General features: G+C 36.7%; 1 protein-coding gene across 3 annotated transcripts in view; it reads right to left on the bottom strand.

The window, feature by feature from the left end:
- Positions 1-1,286: 1,286 nt before the first annotated feature.
- The window catches only part of TAB3 (TGF-beta activated kinase 1 (MAP3K7) binding protein 3), a 65,668-nt gene continuing 48,220 nt past the window's right edge, over positions 1,287-18,734 (bottom strand). For all 3 annotated transcript variants that reach the window (XM_049871945.1, XM_049871946.1, XM_049871947.1), the window contains exons 7-9: positions 16,915-16,998; positions 8,849-8,950; positions 1,287-5,483 (exon numbers count right to left, since the gene is read on the bottom strand). In XM_049871945.1, coding sequence (XP_049727902.1) covers positions 5,335-5,483; positions 8,849-8,950; positions 16,915-16,998 — 335 coding nt within the window. In that variant the 3' untranslated portion in view covers positions 1,287-5,334. The remainder of the gene's footprint in view (positions 5,484-8,848; positions 8,951-16,914; positions 16,999-18,734) is intronic.

The following is an 18,734-nucleotide window of genomic DNA, read 5'->3' as shown; positions in this document are numbered from 1 at the left end:
ACTAATGGGGCGAAGTTGCTTTATAAAATTATTCCAGTTAATAAATGACCGGATTTCTGACAAAGAGAGGGAGGGAGGGAGGGAAGAAGGGGGAGAGAGAATATATGAGAATAAAGATTTGGGAAACTTGTCGATTTTTTACAAGTATACCTGTTTAGATCCTAATTTGGACAAGCTTCTAAAAAAAAAAAACCCCTGAAACCATTGGGGAAATTTAACACTGAATATTTGATATTAAACAATATTAAGGTGTAATATGGGTATACCCTACTTGGGTTTTTCAAAATTTACAGATGAAGTAAAATGTCTGGGATTTGCTTCAAAATAATCCAGGGTGGGGAGATGAGAATATAGGTAAATAAGATTGCTTATAATTTCGGGATCTGGGTAATGAATAAATGGGAGATGATCACACAATTCTGTACTTTTGTGCTTGCAATTTTTCATATATTAAAAAAGTCTAGTGGAAGTAATTTGAGTTAAAATGTACTTGATTACTGAAAAGGTTACCTACTATAATTCATCTGTGGTGGCTTCCGTACAAAATTTGGGAAGGTTTGGCCACAGTCCCTAACAAGATGAAAGTCAGGGCCCTCTGAGACTATTATTAGTCTTTGCCCTGGTGACGCAGTGGTTAAGAGCTATGGCGAGCTATGGTTGTTAACCTAAATGTTGGCAGTTCGAATCCACCAGTCGCTCCTTGGAAACTATGGGGGAATTCTACTCTGTTGTACAGGGTCGCTATGAGTTGAAATCGACTTGATGGCAACGGGTTTGGTTTTGAAATCTAGTTATAAGAGACATAAATATAAGAAAATATTCTCTATAAATAATAGATTGAAGTAAAAAAAAAAAAAAAAACCCAACCAAACCCACTGCCTCCGAGTCAATTCCAACTCATAGCAACCCTATAGGGCAGAGTACAACTGCCCCATAGTTTCCAAGGAGCGCCTGGTGGATCTGAACTGCCGACCTTTTGGTTAGTAGCCACTTAACCGCTATGCCACCAGGGTTTCCATATTGAAGTAGGATGAAAAATATAGTCTTAATATATTCACTCCAATGTTTATACAAAACCTACTTATATATGCTTTTACTAAAATTTTAAATTAATGTGCACTTAGTACTCACCTCAAATCTAACATTATGGAACAGAAACGTGATGGAAGATTAGGTTTGTGACAGCATCTTTCAGTCCAGAAATACATGAGTGCCGGTAGCAGAACTAGTCTGATACTTTAAATTATTTCCAGCTACACAGAAAAAATGCAGAATGTAGTGTTTGCTTTTAGTTTATTAATTTATTTTGCAGGAATCTTTGACTCTCCGAATATGTACTGTTTGGAGGTACGATGCATGCATAGCTTTTTAAAATGCCTTTGTACAATTTCATCTCAAAATAATTTCATTCACAGCATACACAGAGATCTAAGAGAGACATGATATTTACAAGATTTAATAAGTTCTTGCTGTTTTAATGAAGAAACTGATCAATTCTTGTACAGTAGGGAAACATGGACATTAGATGTCGTTATAAATAAAAATTCAGAATTGTTCAGTCTCAAAGCAACTTGTCATGGCTTTAGAAATTAAAATTGAGTCATCATTCTATTATCTCTGATTGCCCAAGCCATGCAAAATCTACTTGTATTAAATACTTGGGGATGCAAATAGTACAGGAAAAAAAAATGCATGTTTGGTGCACGTGAAAACATCATCAGAATTAACTTTTACAAGACGAAAATACTGTTAATTCTTTCAAAAAGATACAGTAGTGGTGCAACACAGACAGTGCCCAACGTATTCTGATTTTTTAAAGTAACATTTCAATTGCTGTTTTTCTTCCTCTAAGGATATATAGACACACACTGCAACATGGACTCATTCAAGGTCAGAACAATGGTACAACATTAAAATAATTCCATTTTTAACTATAAAGGGCCATTTTCACATTCCAGGATACATCATTGATATTTTTAAAGGACATTTCTATGCCTTATATTCTTGCTTTTCATTTATATTGTCAAAAAGACGTTACAATTACCTCTTAAAGTACTATATAAAATCGAGTTGCCACAGAAAGTTGGATATGAATCCTAGATAACTGTGACAAAGCAACGACAAAGTTTAAGGAAACACTGATTTCTTTTAATAATTAATAAGTACTAAAATTGAGACCAGCTCCTTAAAAAATTACTTAACTGCTCATCACACTTCCCATTTCTCTCAGGGAAATAAACAAATTAGCAACACTTTCCCCACCATCATTAATCTGCTCTAAAACTACATTTTTACAAGGCATTTCTTTAAAACCCCCTGCCTCTACTCTCTCCCATACAAGGTCGATATAAATTCAAACGTTTTACAACGCTTAGAACGTTTCTGGCTCCTCTATTCCCACTTTAAACTTTGAAGAACTATGTCATAATTTAAGGGGCAATATACTTTAACAGAACGGCAGCTGTGCTTTCTAAAAACCCAGTTTATAAAACAGTGAAATAATATAAAATGTACAGTCAGGTCTATCTGTTACTATCACACTATTTGTATTTTCAGAGAAAACTGACTAGAAACAAGAAGTGTGCCGACTGATTAAAAGAACATCGACACCTTCAGCAGCCAGACATCATCCAATTTTTATCCTACCACTTGTATGCCAATTACCTGTACATACCAATCTGACTAGTAGATGCTTTTGAAGAGGCACCTTGAAAGCTGGGTGAATCCTTGTTCAAACTGGCAAGAAGCAGTCTACATATGGGACACAGTTAAATATATCAAATTGATCAATGTCAAACAATTTTGCTTATTTTACAAACTGAACACAGCCTAGGTTGGCATATGAAACTTGTGCACGATCAGAAATTACCACATGCAAAACTTCCTTAAAATCAATCTCTGATGTCTCATACCCCACCCCCCACACCTATCCAATAGACTCTTTTCTCATTTTTCCTGGCAGGTGAAAACAATGATTGACTAGGTATATTACCAAAGGACTGAAACCATGCATCTACTGTATGATAACAGCTTATTAACCTTGATGTATTTTCATGCACTAGTTTTAAAGTCATCTACATGGTGTTAATAAAGCATCAAACTGTTTTCATACATGCTACTTTCATTCTCAACTGACAACTGCCAAGTTAACTGCTGCCACTTCAGCATATCACTAGGAATACTTCAGCTAGAACACCAAGCAGTATATGTATTTTTTCCCTATATTGGTACTTAAAACCAAGTGGGGTTGACCATCACTAGAGATAGGAAACCATACAAAGGCAAAGGCGTTGGCATGTTACAGAACGATAGGACTGACAGACTGTTACTGAGGATACAGGACTAACAGATAGCAGTGTTGTTACAAAGCCGTTAAAGACCGCTGCTTTCAGAACAACGCTTTTAAGCTCATCTGCCTTCTCATCATTTTCACAGTTTTGCCAGTTGTACGAGAGATGTTTTATCAGTGTAATTACATAACCACGCTGACTTTGTGAGACAAGCGGATGTATTTTAGGGAATTTTCCATGTATGAAAACCTGTTTTCAAAGCTGTAGGTGGAGTGTGAAATCATGGTTTTGATGGAAAAGTATGATGAGTTATTATGCCTTTGGTTTCATTATGCTGTTAAGTGCAGCTTGTTTTTGCAGGTCTGTCAGAGATTACTGCTAAATTACAACAGAATGACAGCTTGAAGGGAGAGAGTGTGAGGGAGTGAGTGTGTGTCTGTGTAGGGGGCACATGGTACGGGACAGTGAGTACTCCTAAGGTTATAACCTCAGGTGAAATCCTTTACGACTGGAAAACCTACCAGCTTTATTGCTGTTTATCTTCACCAAAATGAGGGGAAACTCCAAAATCCAATTCTGAGCTAGGAAGGAAATCCAGCGATGGCAGAAACCTTAATTAAATGTGCTAGTATTAATTTTCTAGTGATGTATCCTAGTGACTCACATGATTTTATATCTGTTCAGTTACCCACACCCTAAAGTTCTGGTTTCCTAAATAAGGGGTGCTTTAGTATTATCTGAGCTCCGTGAACCACCTCAGTATTATCTCTGGATACGGTCTGTTCAATTTAAAAAGTTCTTAGTTTCAAAGTACTCTGTATTTATCTTTCTCAGTCACATTTCTTGACTAGTCTTCTTCCCCGAATAAGGCAGTATGCAACTTTATGATATTGGCCAACTGTAATTTTCCTCACACTGGTACATTAACATACGTGCAAATAAATCTTTATCGAACAGCTAATGTTGATCATTCTTCTGCGAAATTAGGATCATGGCACAAAGTTTTATCTGTGCTGTAAACATTAGGAATTCTTCACAAAACTGGAAGGAGGGGAAAAAAAGAAAGCCCTATGGCCTGCAAACATGTCTTATAGACCCACAGCTGAGCTCCAGATTTCCAAATGGATTTTGGAATGGGTTTACATTTGGCACAGATTCACTGTGCTATTAGCAAAGCGCAGTTTTACAAGAATGTCACTTATTAAAAGTCCTACTTTATAAGGACTTGCCTGCTTGTTTGAAAACCAATGGCCTTGTCAAAGCATGCAGTAACTTAAAAAACATATCTGTTATACAGTGGCATAATTAGGTTTTAGTTACCAGTGTTGATACGGTTTGATGAATCATTATTGTACAAGCAAAAGGGATCTCACCACCTGATTGTACTTTAGAACAAAGGGCACGATATGCCTAATTCCTGACTGCTACAAATCACATTTTCAAACATCTTGCTTGTGTACATGTATGTGTGTTGGAAATTACCCCTGAAAAAAGCAGCAATTACAAATACCCTTATTATTTTGCCCCCTCTCAAGAAAAGAAAAGAAATCATATTCTGGGTGCTTTTTCCTGTCTTCCTCTTCAGCAGGAAGCAACTGGAAGAAGCATGGGGAGCCTTTGTTTTCCAGAGTGCTGTGACCAGAGAAGTCTGCTCTGGCAATTCACAGTTTGTCTGCATAAACTGTAACATTTTACACCATGAATCAAAGTTCTAGTTTAAAAAATAAGGGCCACTCAGCAGTAACTTTAACAATAGGGACTCCACAGAAGAAATCCTGACTGATCTGTGTACATTCTTTCAGGAGTGAATGCTTTCCCGGTTTCAAGTATCCCTTTCTATCTCTCACTCTGCAATGAGTTAAGAAAGGGGGAAAAAAAAATCCCCATTTTTCCTTTAGTGAGCACAAGTGGATCCAGTGTCACTCTTCCTCCCCGTGTGAACTGAAATGAAAAGGCTGGGCTGATGGACAGATTCCCGAAGCTTCCTTTTCTTAGGATGGGTGCTCAAAATGTCACTCACAACCTGGTGCAGCCTCTTCTCAATTCAAGTGTACCGCGGCATCTCACACTGCTCACAGCGGTTTAGTGCAGGGTGATTCAGAAAGGTGCAGCTATCACAATTCCAGGGTGCCCCTTCATAGTCTTCATCTCGTGGTTGTGTCCGAGGACTCGGCTTGGAGCCAGTTAGGTGCTCTGAGGGGAGTCAGGATTAAAAAGAGAGAGAGAAAACAGGTGAATTTGTTTTTCAATTATAATCCATGTTGAAATTAAAAGCTACCCAAAAAGCAAGGGAGGTAATTTCCTAGCACTGTGTCCCCCAATTAGCAAACATGTCTACTGGAAATGTATAACTGAACAGAAAGTTGATGACATATAGTCTACTTTGTTCTAAACAACTTACTTTTGTTTTTTTTACTCTAATTAAGAAGATGGATAGAAGTCCAGCACAGATTACCTTCTCAGTTCTTTAGTCACAGACAGTAGATAGTTAGGCTATATTCTAGCCAAATGAAAAAAATCAGAAATGTTATATAGCATCTTAAATTAAGTCTGTCTCCTCCATAAGTCCTACCTGGCAACTTCAGCCCATCTTGGCTTTTCCTCCCTAGAGCACTATCTGTACTATTGGATATTAGTTTTTAAAAGTATCTGTACTTGGCAATATAAAATGCTGGCAACCTTACACTGGCCCTGGGCTTTTTATCAAAAATTCGAGACGATTCTGTATTCCTCCTAGATCCTCACTCTCTCTGGCCTTGTGCTCAAAGGGTTCTTTTCGAATTGTCTACATGGGATCAAACTGATAATGGCAACTTGAAAGGTTAGATAAGAAGCTCAGGGGAGAGTTTATGTCAATGGGGGAGGAACAATTTGGATAAGGAGGGTGAGAATGGCTGCACAACTTAAATAATGTAATCAATGTCACTGAGCCAAAAAACACAAGGTAAGTGATAAAGGCAGTTAACAGCAGCAGTTGAGGCAAGAGAAGCAAGCCCATCTCTTTTGTATACTCAGGAATAGGCCGAATTTTCTGTGATATTGTAAAGCTAAGATCACCTTCCCGATTGAGGCCAAGCCTTATCATACCTTGGGGTAAGGTTCAGGGTCTAAAACTCAATTCTCTTTACTTCTTGGGGAATGATTCACATCAGCCATTTGTCACAACAGACAGATTTATAAACCGGAAGTCAGCTAATAAATTTCCACTGGAAGATATGCCTAACCCAAAATGGTAACAGATCACACTTCCCCCTAAATCTGTTGCTTTTGCTACCTAGTTAGGAAGGTTGCTTGTAGAAACTGATGAACTGTAGAAATTGATGAACTGTACGTGTAGAAACTGAAGAATTGGTATATGTTCTGCTGTGTACATTTTCAACAACTAAATAATTTTTTTAAAAAAGAGGCTCTCAGATTCTAGAGTTAATTTGTAAATCCTACCTTTTGGGAACAGTACCTACTGGAAGTTGGCTCAGTAAATAAAAGGCTAAAGGTCTCTAGGTGGAATTCACCCTGGAATCTGGAGCAAGGTTAGGAGGCTGAGATAACCCACCTGCAAAGCACTGGCAATCCTCAGTGAATTGAAAGTGAGATTAAGATGTAAGGTAAGCAACCTTCCTAACTAGGTAATAAAAGAAACAGATTTAGGGAAGTGTGATCTGTTACCATTTTGGGTTAGGCATATCTTCCAGTGGAAATTTATTAGCTGACTTCTGGTTTATAAGTCTGTCTGTCGTGACAAATGGCTGATGTGAATCATTCCCCCAGAAGTAAAGAGAACTGAGTTTTAGACCCTGAACCTTACCCCAAGGTATGATAAGGCTTGGCCTCAGTCGGGAAGATGATCTTAGCTTTATAATATCACAGAAAATTCGGCCTATTCCCGAGTATATTCAAAAGAGATGGGCTTGCTTCTCTTGCCTCAACTGCTGCTGTTAACTGCCTTTATCACTCACCTTGTGTTTTTTGGCTCGTGATTCCCAAACATGCACATCTGATGGTTTTCTTTTTTTGTCTCATATAGAGGAATAAAAGACGGCAGTGGTTAGTGGGTAGAGGAATAAAAAGCACACTGTCAAAGCCTTCGTTAGAGGGAAAATGCTCACTATGCCATTTCTAGAAAAGGTCCTGTTCTCATATAGGAGTCTTTACTTTTTAAAAGGGCAGTACGCCCCAAACACCGGACACAAACAAAAAAATCCTACCTTATTTCTTTTGGTTTTAACGGACAGGCTCTAAAAACTATGTTTTATACTTTTCTAGAGCAGGCGACTTTTTATTTCATGAAATATTTATTACAAAGTTAGGAAATTTAAGATATTAAGTCCTTAAGCTGTTACATTGTCTTCATATGCTGATTCAAAGTGCAGGCTTCAATTTTAGATTGTGGCAGTGCATGTGTTTAATATGAAAAGGTTTTTGTCAAACTCTCCTTTTTTTTTCTTAAATAATTGAAAAGCCCCTTTTAACCTAACTAATCCCAGGTACCTGAAGACTCTCAATACTGCTTAGTGCCATGAGGATTTAATTTAGAATGATCAATCACTCTAAAGCTACTTACCAAAAAATATATTTAAAAGGGATCTAATTTAGAATTATTTTTGGTCCTAAAAAAAGATACTGCTCATTTCATCACAGAGCAGTACTGTTGATTAGAAGCATCTAAAACCCAAAAGGCATGTTAGAGGTCTGTTCTTATTTGATTTACAGGTGTGCAATCTTTTACAGAATAACATTTAACAAGTTAAAATATTTGAGGCCTCATAAAAAATAAACTGCAAAGGAATATGCATATTTATCAACAAATAAGACTTGAATTAAATAGGTTTCTCCTTTAATACTAATTATTTTTAAACGGATTCATTCTAATAGGCTACATTTCCATAAAAATTAAAATTCTCACAAATAAACTTACTTATTTCACCTATATTGTTTATATTGTTAGTAGGATACAGAAGAAAAACTGCTCAAAGATGCAACTGAAATTAAAAAAAAAAATCCTACATGTATTTTCTTCAAGTTTCAAAGATAAATTGAAAAATTCATAGGACAGTAGTTATTTTTTCCAAAAATGGGAAATATGCCAGTGGTAAAGAAGGAAGGGTTTGACAGTGGTCAGTCTGAATTCAGAGTTTTAAGTGTAAAGCACATGCCAGATTCTGAGGATTTAGTATGAAGTAATGAATGTCAAATAGCTCACTAATAATTTTATATTCACTGCATGTTGAAATGGTAATATTCTGTGTGAAGGAGCCCTGGTGGTGCAATGGGTTAAGTGTTCGGCTGCTAACAGAAAGGTTGCACTGGGCTGAATAAAATATAATAAAATAATTTGACCTGTTTTCTTTTTACTTATTTAATGTGGCTACTAGAAAATTTATAATTACGTATGAGGCTTACATTGTATCTCTACTGGACAGTGCAGCCTTAGAAACTTAATAAAGAGAACAATTCTTGAAAGAACAAAATTAAGGGTTGGCTTTGGTTATGATAACTCTATGTGGGTTAACACATGTCTCTGGACACGCTACACAAACTCTGGATACGCAAGTACAAACCATCTGCAGCTGTTGCCTGGGTGTCATGGACGTCTGCCTGTACTTTGGAGGTCACACTAATTCTTCGGGCTTTTCTCTCAATTGTGCAGGGGTCCGAGGAATCTGTATAAGAAGACACAAGGCCAGTAAAAAGGGATCAAGTCATTAATTAGCAAGAGGATCTCTCCTAGCACCCACCAAAAAGCCAAGGCCAAACCCAAACCCACTGCGGCGGAGTCCATTCCGACTTACAGGACCGACACAGTTAAGTATTTAATGTTTCTAACTTCATACTACCTTCAGTTCCCCTGTGAGGGCAAGAACCATATTTAACAGTGCTCTTACAACCTATACAGCGCAGTGGCTCTTAGAGCTTTTTCGATCCTGTCTAATTACTTGGAACAATGCCCTAATTCACCAGTTTCCCACTTTCTAGTGGGTCAGGGGTGCAAACTCAGTGATAGCAATTAAATGCCAATATGAAAGCAACATTTCGGAGATTATGCTTTAGCTATTTCCTGAATAAGCAATAGTTATTAGAAAATTAGAGGTTGAAAATACAGGGAGGTTAACCAAAGAACCCATTACAATAAAAATGATGAAATTAAACTGCAGCATTTTATAATTAAAAAGAATAGCAGTACTTAAAAAAGGTGAACCAACTCAGAATAACACGTTCTCCCCAGTCATTTCAGGAATTCCAATCACCCACATGTACATGACCCCAGGAAACGCTCTGCAACACTGACAAGAACTGAAGGCATCCCAGGTTCTTGGTAGAGTACTGTTTCTGTTAACTTACAGGTTACTAGTCAGTAGCCCTTTATATTAAGTATAAATGAAAAATGGCAGACTTCCTATTTGCCCTTTTAAGAACCAGAGATAGATCTTACATTTTTAAACGAGTTATAAGCCCACCAGCAGCCCTCTAGTACAACGCTGCTGGGTGCTGTCAGGTGGATTCTGACTCACAGCAACCCCGCGGGACAGAGCAGAACTGTCCCACACGCCTTCCTAGGCTGTCATCTTTATGGAAGCGGATCGCCACATCTTTCTCCCACAGAGCCGTGCTGGGTTTGAACCGTCAACCTTTTGGGGTTAACAGCTGAGCACTTAACCACTGAGCCTAGGCCCTTGGTATTACTGCTCCAGGACCCCTTAGCATAGCGCACAGGCACTTAAACCTTCCATTATCAGAGTAAATGACAGTGGTTACTGACTGATCTCCTTGGGCTCCAAAGAGTAAAGTTCTATTCCTTAGATTTGTAAAGCATTTTCATTAATGTCACATACTTCATCCCAGTGATTCTCACAACAATCCTATAAAATAAACAAAGTAAGCATTTGGATTGATCACCTCTCTGTGGTGCACAGACAGGATTTGAGCAAGGACAGATGGTCAAGACGACCAAGACCAAAGGTCAGTGTTCTTGCTACTGTTTGTATTACCAATGATGAGGGGAGGGGAGGATAATCAGAACATCTGAGGAGCTTACACACCCACACCCACACACACCCACACCCTCACACCATACTGCTTAATTACAAAGTCCATTCCAAAAAAAGTGTCTTTCTCTGTCTCCCGTTTCTCTTTTTAATTATCACAGTTATTATTCAGATAAACGTCTATATTCCACCTGGATGCCCCGCATATATCTGTAATAACTACAAGTCATTTATGCTAACCAGTTCTACCAGTGGCATGTCATTCTTTTTTGCTTGTTTTTTAAGTAAGTAAGCCAATCTGCATTAAACTGGATATACTTTTAGATACGGGCAATTTAGTTAAAAAAAAAAAAACTACAACCTGCAAAGTGCTTAAAAGGAAATAAATTTGACTTCAAATCTGTGATGGAAAAGGCTATCCAAAGAATTTCAGAATTTAATCAAGTTATACTGTTTATAAGTTCTAGCAGAAAAAAGTGAAAGGTTTAAAAAACTGTATAACATACAATAGCACCATTTTACACTCTCACCAACAAAATAAATTATTACATAATTAAAGCTCAATTAAATTTCTAAAATAGAAATTCATTTATAATAAAGATGTTATTTTAGATGGCTTTCTGTTCTACTTTTTATTAAAACTCTTTGTATACATGTAGAGTATAAACTAAGGAGCCCTGGTGACGAATATGGTTAAACACTCACTGCTAACCAGAAGGTTGGTGGTTTGAACCCACCCGGGGCTCCCTGGGAGAAAGACCTGGCAATCTGCTCCCGTAAAGGTTACAGCCTACGAAACCTTATGGGGCAGTTGTGCTCTGTCACATGGGGTTGCTATGAGTAAAAAAATGGCCTTGACGGCACACAACAACAGAGTATAAATTGCTAGGGGTGGGAGTCACGTCTTCCCTCTGTAGTATCTAGCATCTATCTACATATTTATTTATATAATCAATCTACATTATCGAGCTTCTGATACATATTTAAGAAATTGCTCATAATTGGAATCCCATTACATCTAAGAAACTACCCAATATCGGTTTTAGCAAATTTTGTTTGAATTCAATGAGCCGTGCAAAAAAGTCTTTTTAGGGTAAATGCACTTGTAGAGGGCTAGATAAAGCTTCATATTAATGAGATCACATCATGGACTATTAACGTAAGCCTTGTATAAGTCCCTAGCGGAGGAGTACGCCAAGTAGGAACCTCCCACCTCAAATAGACGGCACTGGTCCCAAAGACAGAGGCAGAATGACACATTAGCAACACTAAGACCACTGCTGGAAAGCCACAAATTTGTGTATATGGGCTTTTGGCAGTAGATCCTTAAGAAATTTTCTTTTTTAATTTCTGAGGTAAATTTTATACAACGAAATATACAAACCTGAAGTGTGCCATTTGATGAGTTTTGACAAATGCTACTACACACCTGGATAACTCAAATCCCTATTAAGACTTAGAACATTACCATCAGCCCAGAAAGTCCCCTCATGCCCCTTCCCAGTTAATCCCTACTTCCGTCTGTTCAGTTCCCTGGTGCCTGCCAAAATTATGGGTTGGCACTAAAGACCATCCCTATTCTGCCCTCATCTTAACTCTCAAGGATTAGGTTCCAATATTCTACCCACCAGCCTACACGACCTTGTTGATGGTCTTTGCCCACACTGTTTATCCCTGTCCAGGCCACCCTCACCCAATGGCCATCTGCAGAAATTTTATTGAGTCTTCGAGGTCTAGTTTAAATGCCAGATCTTCCAGAAAGCCTTATCTGATGCTCTCAGAAGTGGTCCCTAACTTCTCCTAAAGCATGTGTACAGGTTGAGATAAAGGAAAAATCGCATAAGCCAAACAAACTTATGTTTGAAACATCTCTCTGCCACTGTTAATCAGTGTTCCCTTTATCAAGTTACTTAATCTCTCTGAAACCTACACCTTCAGCTGAAAAATGGGTAACAAATCCAAGGCTTAAATGAGATAATTATCATCAAAGGGCCTAACATAGCCCACGCAGAAAACAAGGGATCTAATAAATGCAGTTTCATTTCTTTTTACTTAGTGCCTTAACGTAATTATTTGTTTGTGGGGGATAAACCTTGGTCTTAGTTTCACTGCATGCCCTGATATATTTCTTGAATGAATGAGTGAAAAACATATTGAGGTTTTAAAAAAAATAAGAGAAAAACATATGATTTAAAATAATGGCTAGGTGATAAGGCGAAAACATTAAAGAATAAGTAAATTCCCATCTTTGTATCTGTATTAAAGGGTACCCAAACATTTGCAACTTTCTAGCGAATTAGTGAGCTAATAAAAATTATAAAATTCGAGTGTGCTGACAGCCCATGGATCATGCATAATTGTATTTTTAAAAAATCATTGTTAAATAACTTCTAAATGTGTAAAAAGAACTTGATGCACAGATGTCAATGAGGGATTTTGCTTTTTTTAATTTTAAAGCTAGTTTTAGATTACAAAGCAATTCCTATACAATTTCTGGTTTTGTAGTCATTACGGTATTCACTGAACCGAGGAATAATACAGAAACAGTATCATGAAAATTAGTATACAGGTTTAAAATAAAAAAAAAAAAAAGCCAAGCCAAACCAAACCCGTTGCTGTTGATTCTGACTCATAGCGACCCTACAGAACAGAGTAGAACTGCCCTAGAGGGTTTCCAAGGAGCAGCTGGTAGATTCGAACTGCTGACCTTTTGGTTAGCAGCCAATCTCTTAACCACTGCACCACTAGGGCTTATTTAGTAAATTTTAAATAAGCGATGTATAAAAACTGTTTTACACCAACTATAGTTTTAGAATGATCCTTAATCAGTAAATATACCCCGATGGTATTAGGATAATACATAGTAAAGGGGTTAAGCATGTTTTAAAAAATTAATCCCATGGACAGGAAAATGAAGAATTTTATTTTTTCTTGATAGATTAGAAAATGGATTATTTATTAAAACAAAATTTTATTTTCTCTAAGTTTTAATCTCTTGCTTCGATTTAAAAAAAAATTTGCTACCGAGTAGATTCCAACTCATGGTGACCCCACGTGTGTCAGAGTAGAACTGTGCTGTAGAGGGTTTTCTTTATGTGTTTTTTAAAATATTTTTTGTTGTTCTTGTTGTTGAGAATCTACACAGCAAAACCGACACCAATTCAACAGTTCCTACATGCACAATTCAGTGCCATTAATTAAATTCTTCGAGTTGTGCAACCATTCTCAGCCTCCTTTTCTGAGCTGTTCCCCATTACCATAAACTCACCGCCTCCTAAGGTTCCTATCCAATCTTTGTCAGTTTGACCCCATTCACACACACCAGGAAGGAGCACCACGCTCAAGGCAGACATTCTGTACCAGTCGAGCTACACTACTATTCAGTTGTAAGAAGACTTCAGGCGATATTTTTGGTTTAAGGTTTCCATAGGGTTTTCAATGGCTGATGTTTTGGAAGTCAATTACCAGGACTTTCTTGTGAGGCTTCTCTGGGTGGACTTGAACCTCCAACCTCTCGGTGAGCAGCCAACTTGGTAAGCAACCTTAACTATTTGCACCGTTGTATAATTTGGATGCCTTCGGCGCTGCCTTCATAACATGAGAAGTCAAACAACCTAATACAGTCTTTTAGAATTCCAGAGGGCTATTAAATGTAATGAAGCAGTGTTGGAAGTTAAAACACTAAAATTGTTCCTAATGATCAAAATGGTGCTGCCTTTAAATACTGCTATTAACCTTGCTAACTGACATTCGTAGTGTGAAAAAAGAAAAACAAGAACTTGATATTTAACTGGCAATCCCTTCTAAAAAGTCATTAGTAACAATTAAAGAGAAGGCGCTGTAGCAGTAAATTATACAACTCAGTGAAAATAAGCACATGCTCTACCTTGGAACCAAAAGTGTTCTCAATATAGATTTTTCATAAGAATATAATAAACACATATATTATCTGAGAAACTAATGAAAATTAAGTTCTCTATTCCAATTTTGTTTTAAAAAGCCACAGCAATCACATGAATGACACCATCATGGATTTTTTTTTTCCTTCTATTTGTGAAAGAGTATTTTTTTAGGGTTTTTTGTTTTTTACTTTTATTTGCTACCTGGGCTGAGAAAAAAAAGAGTGGGCCAAAATTGTGCCAGTGGAATTAAACAAACAAACAAAAAAAAACTCATCAATTTAATAACTTGTATCCATGGTCTAATTCCTGGACTATTAGAGATATACCATATACTGTAATACCTATAAGTTATAATGTAGGTAATAATAATTCTTTAAAAAGAAAGACCAAGCAGACACAGTTTAACAACTGGCTTACCCCAGAGATAAGAGATGATAAAAAATAATTTTTACTCAACGTCTTCTAGTGGAGTTGACAGGCCTGCTGTAGAGATCAAGGTCAGGAACCTGACAGACTCTGCGATCTATGACTCCTAGGGAGTACAGACATCACTATGCCAAATCCATATTCAATGATGCATGAAACAAATATCTGAGCACCTCTTGTGTGCAATAACAGGCTTGGTGAGCTGGAAGGGTGTGTGACCCAGCGCACTGTCCTATGCCTGGGCCTCCTGAAGAGTGTCGCTTACAAAGTTATAGGAATACTTGCTATGGGCCCAAGGTTCTTTTTTTTTCGCTCCTCATCCTTTGAACACACTGCAGTCTGGATTTCACTCTCACTGCACATGTCTGACAATCTTGAAGATCACGTACAACTTTCTTCTAAACAAATTTTCTTCTAAAGCTTCTTACATGGTAACACTGATCACCACTGACTTCCTCAATACTTTTTCTTGATTTTGATGAAATGAATGCCACTCCTCCCTGTCTGCGCTCTACTAGAATGAGCACTAGCGTGTACTTGAGGTCAATTTTGTACCCTCAAGTCCCTTCATCTATAAATTGAGAGTAATATTTACCTCACATGAGAAGTTGAAAGAGAAAAAGTAATGGGAACAAACTTAGCGTATTAGAGACATGATGAAAATGATGACTGGTTCCTCCTAGGAAATTTCTTCCAAACAAAAATTAAGAATTATCTTCATTTCCTCTTTCCCTGTTTCTGAAGAGATGGCAGTAGTACGCAAAAAAAAAAAAAAAAAAATCAAATACAGTAGACAAAGAAAGGACTGAGGTATTAAGCAACCAACAAGGTAGCTCATCTAAACAAGAATAAAAAATTAATGTGATGTAATCAACACAGGCACTCACTAAAGACATATGATCACTGTTTTCTTCCTCAAATATTGCCTATCATTTCTCATCAACTCGGTCCTCTGTTCCCAGGTTAACAACTTTTCAAGTGCACTCCCTTAAATAGGGTGATTCCTCCATGATGCCTCTTGAATCAATTAACTCAAGTTCATTGGTTGTATTACCAGTAGGTGATGCTTCCTTAATACTGAGGCAAAATTAAGTTTAAAGGCTCATGTATTATGAATCCAAAAGGTTAAAGTGATCAGTGATGTACAACCCAGTGACTTTCAGCATGAAACTGCATACAGTGTTGCCACAGTGCCAAATCGGTACTTGGCAGCCAGCCACCAAGATTCTGCTTTGTGCCATTTTTGGAAGTCAGCAGATTATTTTAAATGCAGATCAGATGAAACTCCCATAGTAGTATTAAACAATAAAAAGGACACTGTGCTGCAAGCAATAAATGAAATACTTAAAACACTCCACACTGAGCTTAAAAGCTGCTTACCTAAAATGTAAGTAATTTAGGTCAGGTAACTTTGTTTAGAATTTATACATTAAAAATAATTTAAGGAAGTCCAATGAAATTTTTTAAATGTTACACCCTTAAGTGATTTTTTTAAAAAATAAAGCATTCTCAATTATTTTGATACATCTTCATGATCAATCTATCTTGAGTTGCTTAAAACAAAAGGGATTAAGATATGAAATGCATACTTTAGGTCTGTCTTGAGAGTTAAAATTATAAAACAACATGGGTTATTTACAAGAACAAGACAGAGGTTCACCTAAATTTAATGACTCAACATTTAAATTGAAATTAATGTTTTAAGACACTGAAATGCCAATTAAACATTTGGTACATAAAAATAAGGACAGCAGATTTGACACCTTTAATATTAACTTATTTCTATGTACTAATTAATTATCCAAAAAGAATTCCTCCAAATCTTAGTTTTGTGGGATTCAGTTTGTTCTTGGTGAGAAAAGCACCTAGTCCCCATCAAACTGTTACGCTCACCTTTTGATGACACCAGGATTCTTTGCTGCCTGGCAATTAAATAACTTTAAATGCACTGCAGATCCAACTTTCCATTCTAACATTATACCTTAAAATTTTTAATTATTTTATGAGAATTATTTTTAGGATTATAGTAGTTTTTACAGTGCTGAGTGAATTTGTAATGTTAACTATATAATACACCATTTCATATTCACTTTTTAAATAAACTGTATATCCCATTTAATTATCTCTGAAAAATTCTAGGAGCTATTTTAGTGCTTTTTAAAAATTTGGAACATTTCATTATTGCCACAGAAGTATCCATATGGTATTTTTTAATGCTGTACAAGTTAATGACTATCTCTAATGAAAATTTCTTCAGGTATATATGTGAGCTTCCAAAGAACTTTTACATGTTTGTGACATTTCCCTACTCACCTTTTTTAGATGGCTTGGGTGGTACAACTGGGCCAGGTTCTATGTTGTCATAAAAGTTATTCATGGCTTTCGGATCAAAGTTTCCTATAAAAAAAATAAAACCACCAGGCATTTAGGATTTTTTTTCTCCTGCTATTTTATTTTTTAGGAAACTATGGAAATAACACATAAAAGAAGGAAAGCTGTTTTCCAGGGTTTCAAAACTCATTTATATTAACCCACAATCCTCCCACTAAAAGTGTGTTTGCTTTTTATCATTGTGGGAAAAGACCCAAGAAATCTACCACACCAGTGCTCGTCTACAATGTATCACCTGAAGGACTGTTTCTGTAACTGTAAGTAAGGCTGGTCTCCTCAGGCAAGATGAAGCACGTGGGGCATTTGCAGAAGTAAATGAAGATAAATGAAAGGATGTCTACATTATTTTCTCTTTTTGCTTGTTTTGATTTTAATGACCAAAACATGAGAAAGAGAATTTTAAGCGTGAAAGCTCATTTTATACCCTTCGTAACAACAAAAAAATAACTAACCTTTAAATTTTATCCATTACAAATTTAACTATGGAAGAAGCCAAATATATAAATTACAAAGATTCATCATCAAGTTGTATTTTGAGATCTCTAAGCAACCTGGGTAAATGTGAAATGATATCAGCAGTTTATAGATTCCTATTTTTAAGAAAAGGAGAATCTTAAATGTTGCCTACAGATTTGTCCATGATAGAAGATATGGTGCCAACTTCGGAATAATTTAATAAAACAATCCCTAAGAATCTTGTCTTGCCACAAAAATTTCATCTTTCTTAAAATGTTCACTCCCTGATGTGTATTTCAGCCACATCTGCCATGACTCCCCCAAGGTCAGTTCCGATCCCAGTTCTGGCTTTGGGTCCTACCTTCATTTCTTTGAACCTATCTATCACTGTAATTTGATTGCTATGAACAATTCGATTAAGCATTTTAACTGTACCTATGCTTACTTACAGAGGATGTGCTATGGTTCTGACAGTTCAACTATACTGAATCTATTGATTTGTAGACCTAATTTTTTTTCCAACAAAAGTTTTTCCTCACCAAAACCAACAACAAAATTGCTTTTCATCAAATCATGTACTGATAATTCATCTAGTTTAAATGCCCAAGATAATGCCTAGTTTCCATCTCTAGCTTCAAAGTTATGGATTGGAAGCTCGCTATTAAAAGTTTTGCAGAGTGGAAGGACAGAATTTAGTATTAAAATAGATATGTTTGGACCCCTTATAAAAGGAGATTTAAAAATGCTGAAGTACCGAAAAGAGCTCATTGTTAAGGTCATTGACCAATGCAGACCAAAGACACAGCTCTTAGCTTATAAAACCTTGAAAGTGGTTTCTCTTGGACATACTACTACAGACATTAGATCCACTTGGATATGCTATTTTATTTTAAGATAATTTTCTGAGAACAATTCCTATGACAGCGCATGAAAGCCACAATGCTATCTGATATATTAACTGGATCTTTTTATGCTTTAAGATGCTGCATATACATTTTCTTCAATTACTTAAGTTACAGCTGATGTTCTAATTTCTAGATCCCATAAGGCTTACTATAAATAGCCTAGCCAAATGTTTGAGTTAGTGTTTCTTGTTTTGCTTCAAAGAACACACAGGCAAAAAAGTTGATGCAATTGTCTATAATATAGTAGCAATCATTTGTGTAACCCCCGCACTACTCATATCATTTTTTCAGTGCTTAAAGCTAGTAGGCTGTACGATGACTACGATGACTAGGCTTCTGAAAATAACTTTAAGGGTACCTGACTAGATTGCTCAGTTTTCA

This window comes from Elephas maximus, chromosome X (genome assembly GCF_024166365.1).
Source record: "Elephas maximus indicus isolate mEleMax1 chromosome X, mEleMax1 primary haplotype, whole genome shotgun sequence".
Taxonomy (NCBI): Eukaryota; Metazoa; Chordata; class Mammalia; order Proboscidea; family Elephantidae; genus Elephas; species Elephas maximus.
This window is presented reverse-complemented; position numbering and strand designations above follow the sequence as displayed.